This window comes from Athene noctua, chromosome 1 (genome assembly GCF_965140245.1).
Source record: "Athene noctua chromosome 1, bAthNoc1.hap1.1, whole genome shotgun sequence".
NCBI classification, from domain to species: Eukaryota; Metazoa; Chordata; class Aves; order Strigiformes; family Strigidae; genus Athene; species Athene noctua.
Window position 1 is genome coordinate 43,076,550 of NC_134037.1, and position 25,636 is coordinate 43,102,185.

Genomic DNA, 25,636 nt, shown 5'->3' on the forward strand with positions numbered 1-25,636 from the left:
GAAGTGTGCATTTACATTTTCTGCATGAGTTTGCAATTACCATTAAAATAAAATTCAGTTATGTCCTTTTAAATTACTAAAATGTGAAGAACAGATTGAGCTGGTCCCATTTGTTGTAGAAAATGACTTGAAAATGGCCTACATTTCAAAGAATTAAATGATTCTTACTGAATAAGAGGTTTTAGAAAATGATTTCCAGTTGTCTAGAGTTAAGGTGCTTCCAGGCATTCTGGTTTAAACAATCTTTCTGTTAAAATAATGGATTGTTTAATGTTCCCTACCTGCTTCAGTACAGGTTCATGGAAGGAACAAAGACAGTTTTCCCACAAAGCCTCAGTTACATCTTTCTTTAGGAATAAACAAGAGAAATGACATCTCAGCTGACCACATCCAAAACCTAACTCCAAGGTACCACAGCACTGAGCATCAGTCCCGAAAATGTCCTTCCCAATGGGGAGGTTCCTCCTCATGTCATGAATTTGAGGGGGGCTGTGTGTGCAAAAATATCCCCAAATTCTAAAATGCAGCAGCTCTGGGGCTTCACTACAAACACAAAACTCCTCCATGTGTCTTTGAAACTGTAACTCTAGTAAGACCAGGCTAAAAATTTTACAGGTACCCAATGATTTAAAAGCCTTTGTCTCACTTAAACATAATAAATGTATGCATTTGAAAGACTGATCCCTCCAGCCACTGATGGTGACTGGGGCCCATTCTCCAGTGTCTGGCTGCGAGATTGCTGGACCACTCTTCAGCAATGCACACTTTTTTATCTGGAAGGTTAGATGCCAAATTTCTGCAGTCTGTGTCATCCCATGTCCAGGAATGTCAGTGACTACAGAAGGAGGAAAAGTAAGGTGGCCTTGACATTGTTGCTATATGTCAAATGGAATTAAAAAAAATTTTTTTTTTTTACAGGACTGTGATGCCAGATCAAAGTGATTTGGCCAACTAGTGCTCATCTTCAAAAGCAACTTGATCTTTTAAGAAACTATTTCCCATTGACTTCAGTGGAAACCTGGGTTTCAAAATGCCAAATACCCTTCTGAGCATGCAGTTCAGACACCTAAATTATTTGGCTTTTTTGAAAGTTCTATCTCACTAGAAATGGCCTTATCTGCCAGAAAAGTTGAAGGGTTCCTGAAAGGAGTATTGTCCTCAAGAACATACTCTGTATTGCAGTCTGAAGTGCCCAAAATTGTTTTTAATAAGAAGTTTTACATCGTAATGACAGTGTTCAAGAGAGTACAGCAGTGTTTGTATTTATTTCCCATCATAACCTGCTGCAACTTAACTTTTTTTAAAATTAAAGATCATGTAAAGTGAGCAGTGCAAAATCACGAGGAAAACCACAGTCTCATCCATAGTTTGAACAGACACAGAAACAGTTTACTCTTTTGTATAGCAAAAAGGTCAAAATACACGGCTTTCAGGGAAACACAAGCAGATGTATCTATTATAGATTATAACCTTTAGCTAAGTTGTAAACCATGCTTATTAAATAATTGATAGTACATCAGAGCTTCAGAAAAGCCATGTTTAACATGCTGTGTTTAAATAAAACGGCTTGTGATAATGATTTTTTGTAAAACATTAAAGTACAATTATTGACACAGAGACCAACAGGATTAATCACTTCCATTTTATTAAACAGATTATTATATCTAAATTCATGATGAAACTCACAAAAATCTCTAGAAGAGGAAAATTAAACATGTTTTCACTGTGAAATATCACTTTAAACATGTATTTGCAACAGAAAGCTTGTTGAGGGTTTCTTCTATTTAAAAATGAAGCTTAAATGCTCTATAGACTGCTCATAACCCCAGAATGATATAACTAGCTTTAAAGGAAATGATTAGATGACTCTTAACTGATGTAAATCACCAGAGCTGTGCTAGAATAAGTAGAAATCTACTCAATGGACAATTTTGATTTCGAATAAGATATAGACTGCAGAACCACCAAAGTAGTTTCCATATACTTTCTTTAAATTATGGTGAGAAGAGGAAAAAAAAAATTAAAATTTTTCTACACACCCCCCCACCCCCCCCACCCCCCCCAGTTCCCATAGATGACTGTAAGACTACATGTTCATTTGGTAGAAGGAAATGCAAAAATACACCTCGTTTTCCTTTTTGTCATGCTCTGGTAAGTTTAGAAAGGTTGCACTGCTACAAGAAATAGTCAGAGGGAGCATGTAGTTAAATGTAGAGATGCCTCATCTCTAAGTGTTTTATTTGTCTGCATCTCTTATGTGAGGTAGGAGGATGAGAGTGGTGCAAATGCCACACTTCTGCCTTCAAGAGCCCTGCCCACTGCCAAAGCAGAAATTGGACTCCAGCAAGTACTTTTAGAATCCTTTCAGGGTTAAAGATAAGAAGCCACGATGGGCATGAGGCTTACATCAGGTCTTGCCCATGGCAGTCACCACCGGAGCAGGAGAACCCTGCACTTGTCCTTCTGCTCTTTGGTGGCAGTTGCAAATACTGCAAGCATCCTTTGGCCACCTGAGTAATTTCAAAGGCTACTCTAGTAAATAATCTGGGTGATTTAGGTACTGTGTTGGTTTGTGGTTTTTTGTTTGTTTTGGTTTTTTTTTTTTTTTAAATGTGGAAAATCCTAAAGCAAAAGTAACATCCAAGGTTATTAAAAATAAGTAGACTAATTTCAGATTCTTCTAAGATTACTTCTTCTTAACTGCTATAATCCAGATTTTTTTTGTGTGTCCAAGCCTGTCCAGCTGTCATCAAGGTCATCCTGGGTTTTAAGTAGCCTCTTTGTAGTACCTGCAAACCCCAGCCTCTACCAAAGCCCACATTTTCTCTGCTCTTAAATAATTAACAGTGTCTAATTTCAGACACAAAATCATTCTGCACCCATTAGAGAGGCTTTGTGCATTGAACAGGTTCCACGTGACATTCCTTCTCAACAATTCCAGACCAGAAGGAGGAAACCACTGCAATTCCCATTTTCAAGCTGTAAAGCAGCTTTTCAGCACTACCAGCTGACTACTTAGTGCATTTTAATTAGCTCAGGAACATTCCCAGGCCACCGCGTTGAAATGAAATGTGTGCACAACTGAAGACTCGCTCATTGGCAATCAAATTTTTAAGTTGCCAGGCCTGCCAAGTTCTCTCTGCAAAGCTGAGATGCTTCTTCAAAAGAAGTGATATTTCTCTGGGGGCAAGGAAAAAAAATAAAGCCATATTTTTGCATAATCACAGCTTTCAGTAGTACAAAATTCACTGCTCTGTGGGAAATTACAAAACAAAAAGTCTTAGTAAGTATGAAGTCCTCTGTGCTCTGACATGCTAATACAAGGGAAAAATTGCCTTGCGCAGAAGAGATTATAAGGGCTATTTTGTGCCGTTTTTCTGTTGCCAGGTCTTTATTCAGGGTCTCACATTTATGGAGTGGAGCATCACAGTTTGAAGGGCTCTGTGAGCAATATAGCTCAAAAAAAATCTTCTTCCTGCTGCTCAGCCCTCCTTCAGCAGACATCTCTCTCACCTCCAGGAGACCCAGGTTATAGCATGATGTAATTTAGCCCCTGCTGGCAGTCTCAGTATTGTTTAATTAACTTTTTCAAATTTATTGTGGTTTCTTGCAGATCCAGCGTAAATGCTGTGTCTTGGCTACTGCAAAGCTGACACTGAGAAATTTTGCAGAAAAACTACATGTATTTATTACCACTTACGTAGAGAAAATATATCGCTTTTGTCTACTAGTGTGCAGAATAAGAAGAGGAATAACACATTTTTCTTTTTCACTTTCCTTGAATGTAGAGGCTAATTTGTGGCTATTGTGTACTTATTTCTGTATATTTATTTCTATATATTTATTTCTATATTTCTATATATAGGCAAATAAGGTCAAGATAGCTTAAAGCCCATCTGTGCACATGTCCAGTCTTACGACAGAGATTACAAGTAAAAGATGGCTGTGTGAGACCTCTGTAGTTGCCTAAACTTCAGTGATGAACAATATGGGAAAAAGAACCTGAAGCTGGGCATGAAGAAGCCATTGATCAAAAAATTGACTGATCAGTCATAATTTAGGGTGTTGATTGTGCAGATAGCAGGCATGGTCCACTGGACAGGTGTTGGCCTTGGCTGGCTCCATGGCTGGAGCTGGGTGAGAGTTGCCAAGGAGGGCAAGAGCACCCCAAGCTAAGCATGTATAGAAATTTCTGCAAGACTCAACCAGGCGATTCTCCCAACAAGAGACAACAAATCAGATCTTCGCTAACAGCAATGGTACACTGAGAGAAAACACAGAACACAGTGGGGTTCAGCAGGGTTTTGGCTGTACTCTCCTGAATTCAGCTGTATTGTCTTATTTTCTGGATCCCTGCAAGAAACTCTGGCATTAATTTTTTTTTTTTTTTTTTTTTAAGTGAAGAAATCTTGGCGCAGTTTCTCAAGCCAAGTAGGCCACAGTTCTCTCAAAATGATAGGCCTCCAGGGACCCAAGAGTAACTGAGCTAAGTCAAGAGACTAGCAAAATGAATTATTTTGTAGAGCCTTAAAAGTTTTCTCCAGATATAAGTGAGATATACATGTATTTAATTTTTGTTTGTTCTCTCACTGTTGTAGCAAGAAAGTAATGTACTTTTATTTATGGCTTCGCAATCACTGCTGGATTCATCAAAGGAAGATGACCTTGCATTTCCTGTGTTCTAAATCGTAGAAAAAAAAGAACTGAGAAATTCTTTGTTATGAGCACTGCATGTGGAGATACAGCTTTAGCCACATTCTTTCCTAACTGCACAGCATTTTAATGTAATTAAGCACAGTGACTTGTAAGGACAATTGTGAAGATCTCTGTTGACCTCTTATTTCAATTAAAAAATGATACTATAATTTTTAAATGCTTTTACAAATTTTTTAACAAGTAACAATATGTTTGGTTTAGACTATTTTACTCTGTCCCTGAATCACAAAGTTTTAAGGCATTATCAGAAAGTTGTCTCAGATTGCTTTCTTTCATTAATAGTTATGAACCTGAGCAAGATTAAGCCGAGTCAGTTATTTTGTAGCAAGCCTGAAACCCATGGTCTTTTATTAAAGCCTTTTATACATAGGAGACACATTATTTCATACTAGGATGTAATTTCATCACCCTGCTATGTATATCCAAAAGATGTACCCATTCATTCATGGCTATCCCCGCTTTCACAACAACAGCTGACCTGGTTTGTAATTGGTCTACTTCCATGTGTATCAGTTAATGAATTTAGCTGCAAACATTAAAAAGCATCCAATCCTTGCAACTAAAAGGATGTATTCTCCAGTCAAGCTAGATTCAGGAAACCTCTCCAGAATTGTGCTGCTTAACTGATACTTAAGCAGGGACAGAATCACTGGAGCCCACTATATAAATTACTGTATGGGTAGGCAGGAAACATGATTTTTATTCCCAAATTGGGTTTGGACCTTCTGGAAGGTCAGCTACACTCCTTTGGACCTCTATTTTCCTGTAATCATGCTTTTTGAAAGTGATTTGAAGCCTTCAAGTGAAAAATACTCTGCAAATGTTATATGTGGGTAATAAAAGTAGGCCTAATGACCACATCTTTTTCTGTTAAAGGCTTCCCATGAGGCCAGCATCACCTAAGGCGACCATTCTGCAGCATTTTGCCAGTGTTTTTACCCTGTTGTTGCAAGGGTCCAGTTGTTGCAAGATGGGCTCCAGTCATTGGTTTATCATTAGAAGTCTGTGCTGAGACTTATGCATCTAAATACTGGTGAAAAGCCAATCACTGATGTAATTTTTCTTATTACTTATACTCTGTACATTGCCAAATAAGCTTTTGCCTCCTCGTTGCTGCAATGACATTTTTTTATAAGACGCTGCTGCCTGTGATACCAGATGACAGTGCTAATGACCCATGTCCTTGCTCTCTGCTTCCCTTGCTTACGCCTCTTGTTTTTCCACACTCAATTAAGGAAAGGAATTGAGGTTAATATTCCTGTCCTTGAAATTAAATCTATCCTTGCCCCACAGTGCAATTAATGAAAACAATCTGGATACAGAGCCTTTCATCTCTAGGTCACTGGTTTATTCAGTAGGAGTTGACAATGACTCATGCCGTTAATTTGTCTGCTGGGTGGCAAACACAGAGTGAATCGCCGATGTTAGCCTAGATTATAGGCATTCACTTTGCAAAACGACTGCCACAATTTAACACCCCTCCTGCTCTTTGAGGTGAAGAGTTGTGGTGGCTACAAGCCTTCTTGTATCATAGGGCCTCCTGGAGCCTGCCTGAAAACATAAGGGTACAGTTGGCCTGTGCTGCTCTTGATACTACTAATTCTAGGGATAATTAGATAAACCTGGCTACTAGATGTCAAACATTAGCCTTGGTCCAAATAACAGGGCAAGTTAGGGTATGCACTCTTCCTGTGAAAACTGCAGGTCAGTTTGGCTGTTAAATAATTTTAAGGTCCAGAACATGTTCAGCAAACAAACCAGATGGGTCACAATGGGTGTAGGTATCACCTCTGGTTTTCCTCACTGGCAGATGCTGACAAATGTGGAGTTCCTAGGGTATTCACAAATGCAAAAGGCAACTGAGAGTAATCTCTCCCAGATCCACCTGCATAGTCTATAGGGAGGCTGACTTTGCAAGGCAAAGTGATGCATGTTCTGCATCATCCACTTCAGGAGCCTCAATTAGGCTCACGGCTTGAATTACTGTGGAGGAACACATCTTCCTTGCCTGTAGAGCAAGTGGGAGAAAGTGTCCTTGTGAATACTTCTACCACCCCTCCAGTTACCTGCTCCAAGGCTGAGCTCTGATAAAACGGTCAGTTGGGAATAATAGCCATGAGCAGAGTCCGCATCATCCCCTCTGCAGTCCTGATCCTTGTTATAGAAAAGGCTGTGTATCTTCAAGCTCACAGCAACAGGAACTTCTTCCATTAGTGGCTGCCCTGATACACTGGGGGAGGCTTTCCAACCCTGACAAGCACACTAAGCTCTTGAAATAAAAAGAAACCTGTAGTTTTCTTGCCCATGCCTCTTCAGAGCAAACCCAGAAACATCCCCAGAGTCTCAGATTGCTTACAACTATACTGAAAATTTTTGAACTCTGCTGTGCCTGAAAGAAAGGGGAGCTGGCATTAGTGCATTATCATCACTCACAGAACAACGATTAGGTCTGAGCAGATACCATGGGGAACATTAGTCCAAGTAAATACCAGCCACTGGATCATAAAGATTCATGAGAGCTCAAAGTGCTTAGTGTTCATCATCTGACTCTTAAGGGATTTGTATTTATGCCAAGTTAATAAGTGAACAGCATAGCCTGCGATTCATTGCCATACTATACAGCAATATTTTTATGCAATTGACTGTAGTAACACTGATGTTGCATTCAATTTTTGACTGGCTTGTGGAGGCAGCCACTTTTCTTCTCTTGACAGGCTCAGGCTGGACCGCAGGGCAGACAATGGAGTTGATAGCACTGAGACTTGAGAAACCCGTTGTGATGAGCTTGCAAAAGTCTTCACAACGTAGAGTGCTGCTGTGGTGGCTTGAATACAGATCAATAAATGCCTTGTCTGAACATTCTGTGTTTAAGGTGTATTTTAGAGCACACTTGTCTATTACACAGCAGGAGGGACACTGAACCAGGACATAGTAAGTCAGCACTTTTAAACTACTTTTAAGCACTTTTTAAAACATTCAGCTCATTCATCCTGCAAGCAAAAAGGGGTCTTGGGACCAGGCAGCACTGGCTGACACAGAGGACAGCTAATTTTATATTACACTGCCAGCATGGACAGCTCTTTGGTTTTAACAAGTGATCTGAACTCCAGATTTCATAAATATTAATTGTAGATTAATTTCAATTGATTCTGTTTGCTTGGGGAGGGGCAGTGATTATTAGAAATACCCTCTTTTTGAACAAGAAGACAATTTAGATGAAGAAACCTTAAGCGGCAAGTTGCTTATCACTATAAACCATTTGTAAGAAACTTGGCCATTAGAGTTGCTGCTGTGATATTAGTGAGACTTGCCAGGGACATGTGGAAGAACATACCCTCTCCCTATCCCTGCACACACCGTTCGTGATCTGGGACTGTACTGTTGTGTGAGGCTGATATTTGTTGAAGAGCAAAGAGTGTGATATTGTCTGTAGTTTGACAGCAAAAGGGCCTCAGCCAGGCATGGTTTGCTGGAAGAGAACCTCTCAGACCAACTGACAGATTTGGAAAAAAGCAAAATTTTCAGAACGCCATCTCCCTCCTGCAGGTGTGAGGGTAATACACCATTTGCTTTCCTGACCAGACAGTTTTAGGCATCTGGATTAACACGACAAATTGACTGCAAATTAATTTTCCTCACTGCCATTCTCCACTTTTCTTTCAAATTTTTGAGATTTTAGCATTTTGTTTGTTTTCAGAAAGGGACTTTGCAGGTTCACTTTCTGTGAACCCAAAGCTCCGCCTTCCCCCAGCAACTTCAATATTCAGACTAGAAGTAACCACTCGGGCAAATGAAGATACAGTGCTGCTTAAAAATTTGTATCATCAATACCTGCCATTAGACTGATGTTCTCCCTACTAAAGATATTCTGAAAATGAGTCAATTCATTGTTATAAAATCTGCTCCCAAATAAATCAAGTAAAAACTAAACTTCTCTAGAGCCATCTTCTTTGCAATTAGCTTTTATGACTTTCTTTAGCAAGTGTCTAATCTCTATACATCTCACTGGCAGAAATGAAATTTGTAGGAGCTGAATATAGAAAAGCTGTGTGCAGTTGGTTATATCAGCTAGCTCTTCTTCTAGTTTTGAGATTAGGCACCAGCAAAGGAAAAAAAATCCCCCAAATCTGAGCTCTTAAGACAAAACTAAGTTACAATCTTAATGGTCATCCCTCTTTGCACCTTTTGTGATTTATCACAAAAGGATTATATTAAAAAGAGATCAAGTTCTTAGCCTAAGGCCCTGCTCCAGAATAGATAAAAAGTTAGTTTATGGAGGAGAAAATTCCTCTGCCCCTCCACCTTGCTCAAGTCACTGACTTGGAGAAAAGATGCTGCTGCTGGTATACCAGCTCCCTCTGCTCTTGGAAACGAACAGCCCTTTCAGCTGTGCCTACTCAAAGCCAGTGAAGGCTGAGGTTTGCCCTGGAGGTGCAGGTTACATGGTCCTAAAACCACAGAACTAAATCATCTGAGATAGAAAACTCCACTTGACCTATAGCACTTTTTTGGGGGGCATGCCATAATATGCAAAGTAAACAATAAGCCAGTCACATTCAGATCCCCAGCTGTGTTGGTACAGCTTTTTTCTTTCTCCTTTCACGTCTGAGAAGTCAAAGCATTCAGGAGAGCAACCATGAAAGCCTCCACCACACCACTTGTTTCACCACGTGGTTCCTTTAGTAGTGCACTCAGAGGGCTCATGCCAAGGTTATGGGTGTGTTCCCCTGATCCAGAGAGGTGGGATACAGTGTACTCAATGACCTGCACCCTCGTGGTGGTTTTTTTTTTTTTTTCCTAAAACAAATCCCTCAGCCATCTCTTGACCTCTTAGTACCTAGCATTTCTGATAAGCATAAAAAGATCACTCTAAACCTCACGCTTTGCTAGAGGTGTCTCCCAGCACTCAAGGACACCTGAAGTGGTGGCTAAAGACCTCTGGCTCTCAGCAGCTGGCCCGCTAGCATTCAGCCATGGCATCATGCTCTGATGTAAAGCACAGCTGCACTGACCAAAATGGCTCCTTGCGCCATCTCTCCCTCTTAGGTCCTATCCAAGCACTTCAGAAGCAGTTTATGTCCAGCAGCCCCACAGCCCCCAGGCAGCCCCCAGAGGGTGAGCTAAATTAGCTTCACCTCCTACATCATGAACAATTCCCGGCTATGCTCTAGCCACGTTGCTAACAATGATGTAAGAAACTTTAATAAGAGTCTGATTTGCACGTACCAGGTTTAATGTTTTGGAGACAGCTGTTCGAGAAACCCTCCAGTGACAGGCACAGGCAGGCTCTTCTGGGGCCTTGGAGAACAAAGACAGGAACACTTCTGCAGTGGCAGCTTGGCAAATATGGACATCTTCAGATGACAGGACAAATTATTCCCTCTCCTAGCCTCATCTTTGTAACTTTGCCCGGTTTTGCAAGGAATTCTGAGTGATCTTAAATGTACATCATATTGACACCAGCGATGCAGCATAAAAGGCTCAGTGCAAACGGCTCTTCCTCCTTTCCTTAAGCAGCTTGTTGGCCACCCCTTTTCACACCACAGGGGCTACCAGGACAGTCATGGTGGCTTTGCATGTCACTCAAAGGTGGCCCAACAGGTGAAGTCCACCTTGCTCCTCCTCATGAAAAAAGAAAGGAACAGACCCAGGTAGAGCTCTTAAGCACACCCACCTCATCATATGATCTTCATCACCCACAGCTAGGGATTTATTTCTAATTTTCTGCTACAAGCTAAAAACACGTCCCAGCCCACATGCTGAGCCCATAGGTTATATGAATGCAAGTCCCTGGTTGGTCCTCTGCCTAAATACTACAGGAGAGCAGCCTACGTGCAGCTGCTCCACAGCCTCTCCCGTTCAACACCAGTGGGAAGGAAAAGCATGGCCGGGAAAAGGGAATACCACTGCATTTCACCAGTCTGCATGTCAGCAGATCCATATTTACACAGGGAGCACCCACCGCTTAAGGACAGGAAGAGGTCTGAGGGAAGCCAAAACTCGCGGCCGCAGACTGCGCACTGCTAGGGAGCTAGAGCCAGGGTGCTCTGTGGCACCCCCATCTCCCCCAGCACTGGCAAAGAGCTGTGCTCTCGCAGCAAGGACCAGGGCCTCCACTCCTCCCGCTTCCACGTCTGCCTCTCCCAGTGCCTTTTGCTTCCCAAGGCTGGATATGCTTTTAACTTCTTACAAGGCAACAATCTGCTCCTCGCTTTCCGTCTCTAGAAAGCAACAGTTCAAGCGCAAGAGTAGCTGGGCTGCCTTTATCCAAGTTAGAAGGGGGGTATCAACAAAGTACTTGTAATTATATAACAAGCCTATTTTATCCTTTGGAGTATCTCAAATTTTTAGCTACTTCGTGTAAAGCACATAGCTATGAATAAACCCCCTATTTTTTCATTAATGCTTGTTTGGGTTGAAACCCTAGGATTAGCAGTGCTCTAAGCATTTTAAGACATTATTTTATTAATAATTAAAAATTTAATGTATTTGGTCTAAATTCAGTTTTCCTTTTTCATTATGTACCCCTCCATGACCAGAGTCAGGATGCCAGTTCAAAGACAAAACATATGCAGCAAATCTGTCCAAATGCAGTGGGAGATCTGAATTGTCCCTGCAAGAAGCAGAAAAGGGTTACATGGGCACAGAAAGTAACCGATGCACTCTTCACATACACACACACCTGTATTTATCTGTCTCTGTAGAACTTGAACCTCACAGGATCAGAGCACCACTCATCTAGTGACATTACTAAAGTAAATAAAATCTAACTACAGAAAGCTCAGATTTTGGAAATAGAAAGACATCTACCAATTCTGGTTTGATATATACAGCTCTCTACACCTATACTTGTTAAGTTCACAACAGTGTGTATATGTGTGCATATACATGTACACAGGTTTACTTTCACAAGATCCTCCTCTTCAACCAGTTCACCATGGGGAAATCTGTATTTTGAGGGGTTGCCTGTGCTGCACCTTTTCTGCTCTTATCCTTTCAAACTTTCCTGCAGGTTTTAACAGGGCACTTGAAACAGCTGAGTTGTTCAAAGCAGCTCAGAGCAAATGCAAAGCACGATTTGGTGTTCTTCACAGGCAAGGAGAGTGTTAAGGGGTTGCCTCTTGTCTGTGGTATGGAAACTCTAAAGCAGTAAAATCCATTATGAACAAAACAGATAAGTTCTGGGGAATGGAATTTGTCCAAACTGAACAATGAAAGACAAGCACTTATCTTTTTGCACAACATCCGTATGAAAGATGTGGCATTCTTAAAATATCTTGATGCTCAGTTATGAGTAAGACTGTTCACCCTACACCCCACTTTTGCACACAGGAAGGGAAGAGCTAATAGCAGAATTTCTTTTGGTGGTGGGAACAACTGCATGATGATTATCCCCCACCCTCTATGGGATTCCATGGGAGCTCAAGGATGCCCTGGCAAGCGTTGGGGCATTACTGCGTGTTTGTGGAAGTCTCTCAGCTTTTATTAATTAGATTCCTGACAACGCAATAAAAATCCTGTAGCAGAAAGCCACACTGCTCATTCCTGAATCATATGAAATCATTCACCATTTTATGTACAAGTTTTGAATTACAATCTTCAACTTCTCATCAGAAAAAAACCCCAAAAGCCTAAAAAAAGCATTTTTGGCAGAACTGCAGAGTGTACAGAAGCAGTTTCAATTACATAATATATTACAGAACACATTTTGTAACAAAAAGCAGAGCCTGTTACCTTTTCTGAGAAGGCAGTGCCCAGACAAAACTAAGTATTTCACCTCCATTATTAGAGGAACAGCTTTAACTGGACAAAAGAGTACATGAAAAAATTCCTGAACACTCCAGATGGTTTAACTGAAAATTTAAAGAACATTTGTAAACAACTCTAAAACAAGAGCCTTATGAAAATAATAAAGGTCACTCAAAGTTAAGCTGTTAAAACTCTTCTTAGCCCAAACTGCTATATTCTACCTTTTTTTTTTTTTTTAAAAAAAAAAGTATACACAGATTTTGCCACACAGATCATCGAGAAAACTGGGCAAATACTTTTTAAATTTTTGGTGGAATTAAGAAAGGGACAGTTTGAAGGCAAAAGGTCAAACTCCAAATTCCCTTTGAAAATTACAAGAGCAACATCACCTAACTATTGAATAGAGCCAAGTTCAACAGTGCATGATAGCACAGTACTTATTTCACAATCTGAGACCCTTTTTAATGTAAACCCTGAAGAGTCATAAGCAACGGTTAGAACAGACTTTTGTATTATGTACCATTAAGTCAGCATTGCATTCACTTTCATTATTCAAACTGCCATAAGATGAGTTTTCATATACAGTACTGATTTACTGTAAGCGTATCTGGATTATGACAAGGCAAACTGTAAAAACTGCCCTGGGAAATTATTTTGTGTTTGTTATCAACCATGCATCTGAAGCTGAGCATCAGTATTAATGCTGCTCTGCTTCAGGCTTCGGCACATGTTAAGTAAGCTGCTGATCACCGAGTGTGTCCATTTTGGTAGATGGACAGATGTATGTGAACAGCAATACTTTGGATAACTTGTGCTATTCCTAATACTACAGCTATTTTCTCTGCCAATTACATTTTGCTATAAATATGTGTGCCCTTAAGTTGATCCCAATATCAGTTTCAGCTAACTAATCAAATTATCTGCTAAGGTTTTGGGAATGAAAACCCTTCCTTTATTTAAGTAAAATGAGGGAAAGGTTTCTAACTCCCAAAGGTTTGCCAACAATAGATTTATTTTCAAGACAGGATGACACTGTTCAGCAAACTGTTTGTCATCTCTGTTGTTCCCAGATAAGTACAGTAGTATCGTTTTTTATCACCCAGGCAGGAAGGTGAAAAGAAAACTGCGAGGTTTTTGCCCATGTTTTTCCAAGTTCTGCTCATGGGCTCTTATGACTAATTATTCATTTGAAATAAGCGTGTCAAATTTCAGATTATATTTTGAAATATTTCTCTTATATTTTGAGGGTTCAGCAGCTGAACTTCAATTTTCTGTTTTCCTTTTGCAAAAGAGTGTTATTAAAACCCTGCCCACAACTGAGCACACCAAGATCTTATATAAGGAGTAATTTCTCATTATATTTAGAAGTGCCTTATTTTTGTACCAGCTAAACGTTAATTCATAATCCAAATAATCAATCTGCAATGTAAACAAGTAGTCATTTTCTCCCATGTAATAATGGTAAATAATGACACTGATCATTACATATTCTGCTCGAGTTCATTAAATGCAATTCTTCACTCACAAAGGCAGCAGGCATTCTGTGATGGACTTCCTTTGAACTGCGTTCAAATGAGTGGAATAACCGAGATTCCTGATGGAGATCTAAGCCATTTCCCTCATTTTCTTAATAGCTTCCGCTATTTGCATACTCAACGCCATTTCATAATTTGCTATTTAAAATAAATTCATTTCCCCAAACCCTCCTCTCCTTATCTAAAACAAACTTATTTACATTTATGGTAAATGCTTTTCAGCAAATAAGTTGTAAGAAAAAAATATCAACCAAACAAGTGGTATAAAAGGGAGCAAGTATTTAAAGTTCTGTATTAATTTGCTTTCTGAATTTCCTTCCAAAGATGCTACAGTGAAAAAAGCCTTAAAGGTTTAAAACACACTTTTACACATTTTTGATTCTTTCCCTCTTTTATACAAGGGACCAACTTTGCCCAGTGAACCACCTTCAGAACTTTTGCCCAGGAACTAAATGAAACTGCATGTCATTCCCCCCGAGAAAGTAAAGAAAATACAGCCTTTTACTTCAAATATTTTATGAATGCAAGATTACAAGAAATATATTAGTCAAAATGCAGGGCTATCAAGCACTGAACCAAGGATGCTGGCATCAGTTTGCCTACCATTTTGCATGTGGAAAAAATACACTACGTCTACAGGTAAAAGGCATCACTAATGCATCATGAATTACTCTGGTCTGCCAACACCACCTCTGCAGCTTGGTGCATGTTTAAGTCCTGAAAATAATTGTCATATTAATAGTTTGAGATGAAACACTGGAACAAAACCATTTTTAAACAGGAAAGTTTCTGTTTTGCTCTTATCGAGGTAACACCAAAAACTAAAAACAAGATCTTACAATTTAGCAGCCACTTTAACACTTGTTAGGCTAGCCTTCACACAAGGAGCATGCATACAGCCACTGTTCTTGCTTTAAATTGAGGGCTGTTGGTTAATTCAAGTCACTGTTTCCTCACCTTATTTGATTAAACTGTTGAACTGGATGTCCACCATAGGAAAAAGAAAATTAAATGATGTTAAGTGTAGCAGACAAATACAGATCACACCAAGAAGCTAACACTCATGAGTTGTCATAATAAGGGATAATAACAACAATAAAAAAAATATCAGTCTTTTCTGTGCATATTTTTCATTTGAAAGGTCCCAGGAAATCACGATGTGCCTGGCCGTTTCTGTTGCTGATTTCTGATGACCTCCAATTGTTTTTTGCATTGCTGGTAGTAAGTTGAGAGACTTTTGTTTTCATCTAACAGCTTTTTATGTTCTTGTACCAGGCGGGATGTGTTCTGCTGGTCTTTTTCATCCTGGTCCAGTTCTGCTATTAGTTCTTGTCTAAAAAAAAAACAACCACAAAACAACAAAACCGTAACTGTAATTTATAATCTATTTCTATTTGTGTGTAAATGACTTCACATGTTTCAAATCAGTATTTGATTATCAGTCTGAACTCATGGCTGCTGATATTTTGTACAAAAAAATAAGTAAATTGACAAAAAAAAATTACTCTTCATTGTTAACTGTGGAAAAATTCTCTTCCAAATCAAAACCATGTTTAAAAATTGAAAAAGCTGCAAGCCACAGCCTCTAAAATTGTCCTTTATATAATGTCCTTCAGATTTTGTTCTACAGGTCACAGTGAAACATCTAAAGGATCCACACAGAATTTCATAAATATATTAAACTCTAATTTTGCTTAACTATATATACATTTAAAAACTCAAAAGGCAACTTGAAAGACAAAATTGCAATAATTTTGTTAACTTCTTAGTGAAGTGCTGTCTTCCAAGTGGACTTGAACTTCTTAAAGCAGTGGAAAAGCAGAACCAAGCAGATTATATCTGTAACTGTTGTTTCACTTAATTTATAAGTGTTTTAATATGTTTTTAGTAACAATGTTAGAGGAACAAACACACAGATAAACTTGCTATAAATTATCCTGCAAAACTGATATAGCAGTTTGTTTTACTGTTTGTTTATGAGGTGACAAGAAGGCAAGCTGTCAGCAATATTTTAATAACAAATAGTAGAGGAGAAAGTTCATGTTAATTAATTGTTGCCATATGGTTTGCAATTACAGTTAAAGAAAACTTAATCTTTCTATAAAGGTTGAACTAATAGCTACCTTAAGCAGCATTAAATTCACCAATCACAATTGGTACTGTTTTTTGTTTTCAGACCTATGGGCAATTATGTTCTGACTAAGAAAAACAGTTTAGGAGAAATTTGTATGCAGACTTTCTAGAAAAAAAAAGTTAAAGGAGGAATCTAAAGCCACAGAATTAACAAGTTTTGAGACAGAAACACACTTTTATCTAAGTTATTGATCTTAAGAACAACAGAAATAAATGCAAAATGAATATATTTACCCTAGTTTCAGTATCTCCTCATGAAGTCTAAAATTCTAGTTGCACTTGAAAAATATTTATTCTCAGGATGCTAGACCAAAAACGTATAGAGGAGGTCAACCTTACAGTTAGCTTTCTTCCCTGTTCTGTATGCTACTTCTAATGTAAAAGAGGTTTATACACACATTTTTCTCATTAGCTATTCCATAAACAACAAGGCAAGCTTCTCATTAACAACCGCTGGCCTGTAGTGGCTCAGACACTGGTGAGCAACAAACTGGTTACTTGGTCTAGCATGGGAGTATATATGACCTCTCAGAACTGCTCCCCAGCATCAGGAAACAGAAGCTATGAAAAGCAGAACACAACAGACCGTACTGCAAACTGAAGTTCTGAATCACCAGTAACTCTGGCCTTAATCTAACAATACATGCCGTTGCTTCACTTATATGCATACAATGTAAGAGGAAAGAGTTTATTTCTAGGGCACAAAAGATACATAACGGCTTTTAGGTCCTAAACACCTGGTAGAAAAATGTAAGGTGTGTGTTGATAATACTGTTGTAAATGTGATGATTTACAATAGATAAAAGCTAACCGCAAAAAGAGTAACATTGACGTATTACTCAAGATTCTATAATCCATTATCCAAGTGATTATCTGCAAAATACAACCGAAAATCTTTTACTGGACAGTGTTGGAAAGAAAATGCCAAAGTTCTTCAAGAGTCCAGGTCTTTCACTTGAGATGATACAAAAAACATTACTTGTATGTTACATATACAGATGTGCCACACACTTTAAAGTAGGACTTATCCCAAAGAAGAGTTTTGATTTTGATTAAAACTTTCAATTACCTGCTCTAAATATCTTATCTGTACTGAGCAGCTCAGTATTTCTGGGATTAAGGTTGGAAAATAACTATGCCCTATAAAACATTACTTAATAAAGCCAGAAATAATAGTCACAGATAACAGGCTTTGTGTAAAAGAAACATACAGAACAGAAAAGGTTAAACACATTTCACTTACTTCCTCTGCAACAGCAATGCAATTTCTGTCTGAACTTTCATATATTCTTGTGCCATTTTGCAGTGCTGTTCAAACACAGCCATAGATTCTTTGGAGTTTGGGCACGGTGCTAGAGGCTGAAAATAAATCAGACATGTTAAAAAGTAATGAACTGATATCTTAGTATATAGTGTGTTAGAATGTCCCTGCAGTGTATTTATAACGTCTTTTAAAAACCAGTAACCTTTTAAAAATAAGCGTTAAACCATGCCCTGGAAAATGTTACTGCACTGATGTCAAAGCTGACTCAAACCTCAAATCTGCATTTATTAATCTAATATGTCACTAAAATCCAAGCAGCGTTTAATCCCCCACACAACAAATAAAGTGTGCACAACAATTTAATTCAGTAACACTCAAGCAAATAATGTCTTATTTTGACAGTCAAACTCAGCTTACACTTGGTTTTAGGGATCATGTTTCCCAGGGCTTGTTTTTAATAGCTTGATCAAATCTGAGACAACCAATCTCAGATTACATAATATATTTTTTTAGCCTTGGTCAAAAGTTAGACAGAATATAAACACAGGTAAATATGCAACACTGTATTTTGCAGGTCCAAATTCACACATTAGAATGAAATGCAAAATAAAGAATCTAACAAAGCATTTATTTATTACCTGTAACTGGTGATCTAATGTAAGATATGCCATTGGGATGGAGTTATCTGACCCATTGGTCTCTGTAACAATACCAAGGAAATTTTAATGTATTTTCAGAGTTAATTCTATTCTTATAGGACAAAAACAAGAATTCTAAATCATTTCACAATACACAATCTGAATGTGGAAAGGCAAATGGAAATAGCAGCGTTCCAATCCCAAGGCAGATGAATCATTTTGTATTTCTGATAAAGTTAAGAACTTCAAAAGCATGGTCTATCACACCAAGAAGAAATAAAGATTAAGGTTATCATCCTACACTTCTAGAAGCCATGTAACAGCATACATTTTAAAAAGACTATTTTGGTACAGTTTGCAATCACGTTCTCTATTTATAAAAAAATTGCCATTTCATTCTTGTTTATGAAGGATCAGCCAGCCAGCCCATGCATCTAATGATTTTAAAATTAGAAGCTGTGCAAACCAGCTCTGCCAAAATAAAATAAGCACAACCTCCTGCTCAGTTTTGAAACCTGCTCCCAGTGAGGTCTGTAAGTATCTTCCTCACAACATGCTCTAGGCCATCTTCTTTGTACTGTAGAGATACTTTGTGGGTAGCAAGGAACCCAATAAACAATCTATCTCCTGGGCCCGGCTGCTCTCTTCTTATAGTGCAGTTACTCTGGATTTCTCTAGTGCTTTCATTCCAGATTTAACATTTATGAATTCTTATAGATCCTATCTTTTGGTAGCCCACAATCTGGGGATCACAAGGTTACTTAAGCTTTAAGAGACATAGGAGTAAAGACACATGGAGAAACTACTAATTTTATAGCTGCATTATTGCTACTAGAGGATTATATGGAGGAGGGTAGGTTGGAAAAAAAAGGGGCTGCTTACCCATACCCCAAAAGCACCTGCCACAGAGTAGTCGTGGTAGAGAAACTAAGGTGTTGCCCTCAAAGACTATGCTATCTCCAAGAGCAGCTTCAAAAAGAAACAGAAATAAGAGGGTGGGAATGGAGAAAAAGTGGTTAAGTGTATGCTTGTAAGGAAACTGGAAGGTGGTAAAAAAAAAAGAAAACAACCCTAAAACCAGAGACTTAATCACCACAGTATCTTAAATGAGAACAATATAAAAAGTCCTTCCCTACATTAGACTATTGCCATATATGGAATACTGTTACAGCAAAGGAATTATTGCAATGTTTCAAATACATCAGTACATGCAAAACACTTCAGATTACATTCCTGAGCATTTGTGCACTGTCACAGAACTGTAGCTTTTCCTGTGATTGACCAGATTTGGCTGCATCCTCATTTTATCATTTTGCCTCATTAACTTAAAAAAGTACCCTCTTTTACAGAAAACTATAAAATTATTTCTCTTTTTCGAAATTCAGACAATTATTTGTTCATGGACTGCATAAACCTAACAGGAAAAAATATACATGTGGTACATTCTGTATTTACCTGAGTATAAGGTGAGGGATTTCTGTGGGCCAGAAAACAGACCTGACTTTTAGCTCTAGTGCTGTGCTGCTTTAAGGCCAAAGACTTGGGACAAACTGCCTTTGCACTCGCATATGATCAGCAACTTTCCCCGATGAACTATTGACTGGGTAAGAGCTTGCTTCCATGTGAGGCAGCAATTCCCATAAGCGCTCACTGCTTAAAGCAACTCAGGTCCCACACTACACAAAAGAGGGCACAGGGTGGGCTGTGACAGTGGGCTAGGGCTTTGGGAAATTATCAGTGACAGGGCATAGAGTGTGATCAGGCAAAGTGACAATGGACAGAAAGAAGAATGCACAGAAGCAATACAGGAGTATGCTGCCTTCCTCCCACTAAAACAGGGGTTTAAAAAAAAAAAAAAGAAAGAAAAGTACACATCTTACATACAGAATCACCTTATATTTGGTAAAATACAAGAGTGCATATATATACATACATACATATATATATATATATATATATATGCTTGTGCAAGAGTCAGTCCACATGTGAGTTTCCACTTTGCAGTTGGTTACAGGAAAAGCATGAAAGTCTGATCAGCCAAAGATGAAACAGATAACAGGAAAAAGATTTCAGAATTTAAGGCATTTTTTTATATTCTAAAAAGGAATTTGTGGGGATCCATTGTTTTCATGCAGTCCAGTACTGGTTCTTTTCATAAATGGAGTGCATTATGACATTTAAAATTGAATTCAGCTATTAAATTATGTTTATTCTTAACCCTATTTCATAACAAAAGAACACTGATGCTACAGTAGAAGTATTTACAACACTTCTGCAGACACACTTATGTTAGTTCATTTAAAAAGAGTAAGACTATGCGCACACGTACATTCTGCATAAGCAAAATTACAACACAGGTAAAAACCAGAATTAATGTATTCCACCTGATACTCACCTATATAGCATTTTATTCCAGAAGTCAGAGCAATGAAAGCTTTAACTGTGCATTCATAATACAAATGCACAAGACTAAAATGCTCTAGGATGTCTATTTCTCTAATTCCCCCAAACCACACTACAATCAAAAACTGGTGCCAAAAGGTCTGCATTAAATACTACTGTCACTGTGTATGTACTTTCTTACAAGCAAAATGCTTATTACTAGTTTATGTAACTTAATGTAATCTAAATAAAAAAAGTTCTTAAAGCCAGTGTGCAAAACAAAGCAGTAATGTAATGATTTAAGTTAAGCAGAACTAAAATGGACTGTGGCTTTCACCACTTAATTTTATTAATGTCTAGGCACACACCCCACACCATAATCAAATACTTTATATTTTTTTACAGGCAAAAAGTTAACTAAGGATTACCTGCATCATCAGGTGTCCATGGATTACGAGTTGGTTTTTCAGAGGTTGGTCCCGAGGTAGTGATCATTCTCACACTAGGACTAGATGATCTACTGCTGTTTCTACTCTCCTGAAATGATAAAACAAAATAAAACAACAAGAAAAATTAAGAGAAGATTTTTTTTAAAGGATTAATTAAAAAAAAAGATTAAAAAAATAAATGTGAAGAAACCTGAACCTATAATCCTCCCAAATACTCTCCTCCCCAAGTTTTTTACCCTGAAAGTTCTCCAGACAGTTTGATAAACTTTACATGCATTGCAGGGGTAATTTCATCTCCATTTCTACTCCATCTTTACTGTATAAAAATAAATGGATATAATTTGGCTATTCAGCATAATAAAAAGCAGTGGTGAACAATATCTTCAAGATTTATATAAAAGCATGACACTATGTCTAGTAATTTTCACACCACCATTCAGCAGAAATCTAGCAGCTCCATAACATAAGGAAAAAAAAAATTGTTTCCAATGTTTAATCAATGAATAGAACTACATTCAACGAAAGGAATGCAGTTTAGGAACTGCACTAGACTGTGGTGTATTATCAGTTTTCTTATGATTCCTATGTCAACTCAGAGATTACGTAATTCATCTTCAGAAAACATGAAAAAAAGTGTTTAATCAAAAAGGATCAAGTAAAGCAAAGCCATTAAGAAATGAGTACAGTCTCTCTCATAAAGAAAATTAAGAACTAAACCAAAATTCTGTAGAAAGTTCCTTTATATATAGCTTGACGCCTCAAATCCTTTTGTTTACCAGAGCACAAAACCATAATAGACTTCATTATTCTACTGAGCTTCTTTCTAAAATTTACAGTATATATTCCTGTATTTCATATACCCCCACACTGACATAAAATTAACACAGTAAAGGACATAAGACTATAAAACCCCAGTGAGTTTTGCAAGAAAAAAATGAAGTAAAAAGAAACAATGCTATTAAAACACACCATATTAAAAATAGTTGCATTTATCATGAAATGGTTACTTAAATGTCCCTATTTTTGAAAAAAGGCACTCAAATATACATTACCTGGCAACTGTATTCCTTTATGACTCTAATTTCCAAATATCCTAACTTAATTTGAATTTTTAAAGATAAGATTTCAGTCAAGTAACAATCTGAAGAGCAATAAGATTCTGCACATCAAAACATTATTTCAACTGAATTATGTTTCTCCTTTAATTTTTATTAACCACTTAGTGTTTTATGTTAGTAGTCAGGAACGGGGCAACAATCACTGTAGAAATAATCCAATGGATGTTATTATCCAGATGATGGCATCAAACACTTTGAAAAAAGCTTTTGTGTTGGAGTCATCGTTGACTTTACCAAGGTTTAAGTTACTGAGCTTACTGCTTACTGTCAGTGTCCTCAGATATGAACGATAAACACACTCTGGAGCAAGCACTTTTAACAGCATGTAAGTCCTTTAAGCAAAAAAAGATTTACCGAGTGTCAACAGTTGACAGCAAAGGGCACTGAAGTACTCTAGCTACAGTAACTTTACAGTGTTGTACTAGATTGCTTGCTGTACCAGATTGTTTTGATCCATCAACAGAAAAACACCATTTCCTTGATAACACTGTTTAGACAAAATTATTAGTGATAGAAATGAAGGATTTGTATCTGAAGCATATCTAAAAAGCATTGCAAAGTCCAAGGAAGTTCCCAGAACTGAACACCTGTTAGATTACAGCATTTGAACGTGTGTTGTGTGAGATGCTTTAGGCCTCCTGGACACCAGCCTCTCCGACAGGCAAGTCAAACTTGTACTACTGATGCCTGAGGAAGTCAGGGCTGTTATTGTTTCAGTGTTCAGCATGCTGCCACTGCATCACTTTCATCCATGGCCTTACGTGGCTTTTTAAAGCGGAGGAGGGTGGAGGGAGAAGGGTTACTGGGTTTGTAAACATTTCTATTACATCAGATTAATTTCCCTGCCATGTACAATCTGCTGGTGTGACTCAGACTTTCACATTTTATAGTCAGCTATGTCTACAGGGACTACCACCATTCTGAGAAATTCTAGATAAATGTGAATTAGTTTTATTCTCATCTTATTACGTAATGTACAACTGCACAAAAAAAGCCCTTTTGTTGACTTTTAGTGCAGATGTGCAACCACTGGCAGATAATGGGAACAACATGTGTGTCGTGCGTGTCCCGTCCCCCCCTCCCTGGCTCCTTTATTGTTTGGCTGTCTTACCCCAGGTTTAAGACTAACCCATGCTCATTCACAGAGTTCTCAGCTGCTCTTTAAAGGCTGTTCTTTAGCAATCAGTTTCTGTCACCCTTTCAAGGTTATCCTTTCATCCTTGCTTCTTCCAGGTATCACTCAACAGACTTGTTATCAGGTTACTCTCAAATCATCTTTGCCAGGTGACCAATGCCAACAGCACTGTTGGCTTCTTGACTTCTATTTCTCAAAGATTTGCAGTCTTGAAAAGCTGGCATGCTGAGGAATAATCGCCTCCTCAAGTTTAATTTAAATAGGCAACCCAATTTAAAGAAATCATTATTACTAGCCCTGTCTCCTCATCTGTGGATTTTATCTTGCTGTGAAAGAGGAGAAAAAAAGAGTGTATCTGTGACCAATTTCACAATCTCACGGACAGAATGATTCATCTGTCTAATATCAGATACTCCAAATTATCACACTTAGCTTGTATGCATGTGGGCATGTACATTCTGACCTTGTTTCTCAACTGTTCAGTACAGTAAATGGTTTTCTTTAATATATTAATTTTTCTTTCCACTTCAACGTAAACTGTAAGAGTTAATGAAGGCTCAGCAACAGTTAATAACAAACAAAAAAGGTTTAAAAGAGGTAGTTTTGATGTTATGATAACACTGTGAAGGATTATGTACCAAAACATTCAACCCAATCAAGATGCACAGGCAGGGACATGGATACCTTACTAGGCATCTGATCACAACCTGCAGTTCTTGGGTGATTATGCCAAATAAGTTTCTCAGTATCTATATAATACTGTAAAGACTCTATCCAGAGTAAACATCAGGTTCGCTGTGTTTCTTCAAGCCCCCAAAGTTTTTATGGCTGCAGTTCAGAGTCTACACATTACACAGGTGTCTAGGCAAGAGCAGTAGTGCTGGACAGACATCACAATACAATGTTTTAAAAAGCATGTACAAAGAAATGGAAAGGCAGAAGAAACAATTCAGTGCCAAAAAAAACTTTAAGTGGAAAAATGAATAGAGCTTCACAGTATATAGATGGAAACAAATGGAAATGTAGCATTTGACTGTACAGAGAGAGTTGCATCAGTGCTGCTCACGTCACTTGGAGTTAAGGTCCAGTCTAAGGTCACCAAGCACTAGAGAAATCTGTGAAAAATCAGACTTAAACACATGTTCTCAACACTGAACTACTCCAACAGCTGATCCAACGATAGAAAACCTTTGGCTTAGAGTATTTTCCCACCTTAACTGTTGATGTAAAAGGGTCAGTTGAGTAGTAAAATCATCTGCAAAGTACTGTTGCTGTCTGCTGTTGATAACATCAGCAAGATCAATACTGAAAAATACGTGTGTGTCTCAACAACCTAAACCCAGTAATCATCAGCCATACAGAACCGCACAAAAAGTTCTTCTAACAATACACAAATAAAATATACATACAATCATAAAACATACAAGAAGGTCAGATTAAAACAGACCAGCAGTTAAACAGGGAGATGAGAGTCTTGGTTTACCCTTTCAGGTAAGCACCCCAAATTTTGATATATTTATTATTATCAATACCAGTGTTTTCCTCCACCTCCACAAAAATTCCATTCTGAACTGGAAATATCTTTCTGATTAAAAAAAATAACAGAATAATTTCCTATTTATGCAGCAGCAATTTTCAGGAAAAACATTTTTAACAAAAAGATTTCTGATCAGGTCTAGTGTGTCAGTCAAATAGTTAAAAAAAGAAAAGTGGCACCAGGGCAATTATTCAATTTTGAGCGGAATAGGGGCTTACAAGGGCTGGGTGTGGGAGCAGAGGCACGCAGTACCATGGTGGTTTGGTGAAGAAGGCTGTGCTGCAGGGTGGGTGTAAAGGAGAATGGAATGTGGGGAAGAAGGGTGTTTGCAAAGAAGGAGGGGAGGGGGAAGGGGATCTTCACATTAGAAAGGATAAGCTATATATGGTATGGTGCATATAGGGAGATATGGTAAACTGACCAGAGCTACGCTAATCACAGATGGTTTTTCTGCTTTGGCTAGCTTATATGGATAGCAGGTTCAAGATTTTCAACAAAAATTCAAGGCAGTGAGGTCCAGAGCTATAGAAACCCATAAAAAGTCTTCTGTCATATTATATTGTGCTCACTTTCTTCATTGTATTGTGACTTCTTTAAAAAAATATACAAATATATCTATGTCAAAAGTTAGCATTAGTTTCATCAAACTTTTCTGTCTCTTCTCACACCAAAAAGAGGATGAAAATTAGTTACTTGTTTATATTGACAGTGCAAAATTTTCTTCCAAAGATCATTTTTCATGCCTGTTAAAATATGTTTTCCAGATTTTATCATGTTTCCAAAAACTGCAAATTAGAAGCAAATAATTGTAATTTTCAATATGTACACCATCAGAAGCAAGATAGTAAAATGTGATTCTGGTGCTTCTATAGACCCTCATCAGAAATTGGTGAGGTAAACAAAAAACCTTTTCTGTATTCCCCTGATCACAAGGGCAATTTAGCTAGAACATCCATAAAATCAGCAGAACAGCTTTCAAA

At 38.1% G+C, this 25,636-nt stretch overlaps 1 protein-coding gene across 13 annotated transcripts in view; it reads right to left on the minus strand.

Moving 5' to 3' along the window:
* Positions 1-12,266: 12,266 nt before the first annotated feature.
* The window catches only part of MAP3K7 (mitogen-activated protein kinase kinase kinase 7), a 48,233-nt gene continuing 34,863 nt past the window's right edge, over positions 12,267-25,636 (minus strand). For 6 of the 13 annotated variants that reach the window (XM_074896048.1, XM_074896051.1, XM_074896049.1 and 3 more), the window contains 5 exons: positions 20,846-20,954; positions 18,918-19,004; positions 18,036-18,097; positions 17,377-17,492; positions 12,267-15,333 (listed from right to left, as the gene is read on the minus strand). In XM_074896048.1, the coding sequence (XP_074752149.1) occupies positions 15,153-15,333; positions 17,377-17,492; positions 18,036-18,097; positions 18,918-19,004; positions 20,846-20,954 (555 nt within the window). In that variant the 3' untranslated portion in view covers positions 12,267-15,152. Of the gene's footprint in view, positions 15,334-17,376; positions 17,493-18,035; positions 18,098-18,917; positions 19,005-20,430; positions 20,476-20,845; positions 20,955-25,636 lie in introns of all 13 variants that reach the window. The other 7 variants (XM_074896055.1, XM_074896054.1, XM_074896053.1 and 4 more) reach the window with 4 other exon arrangements.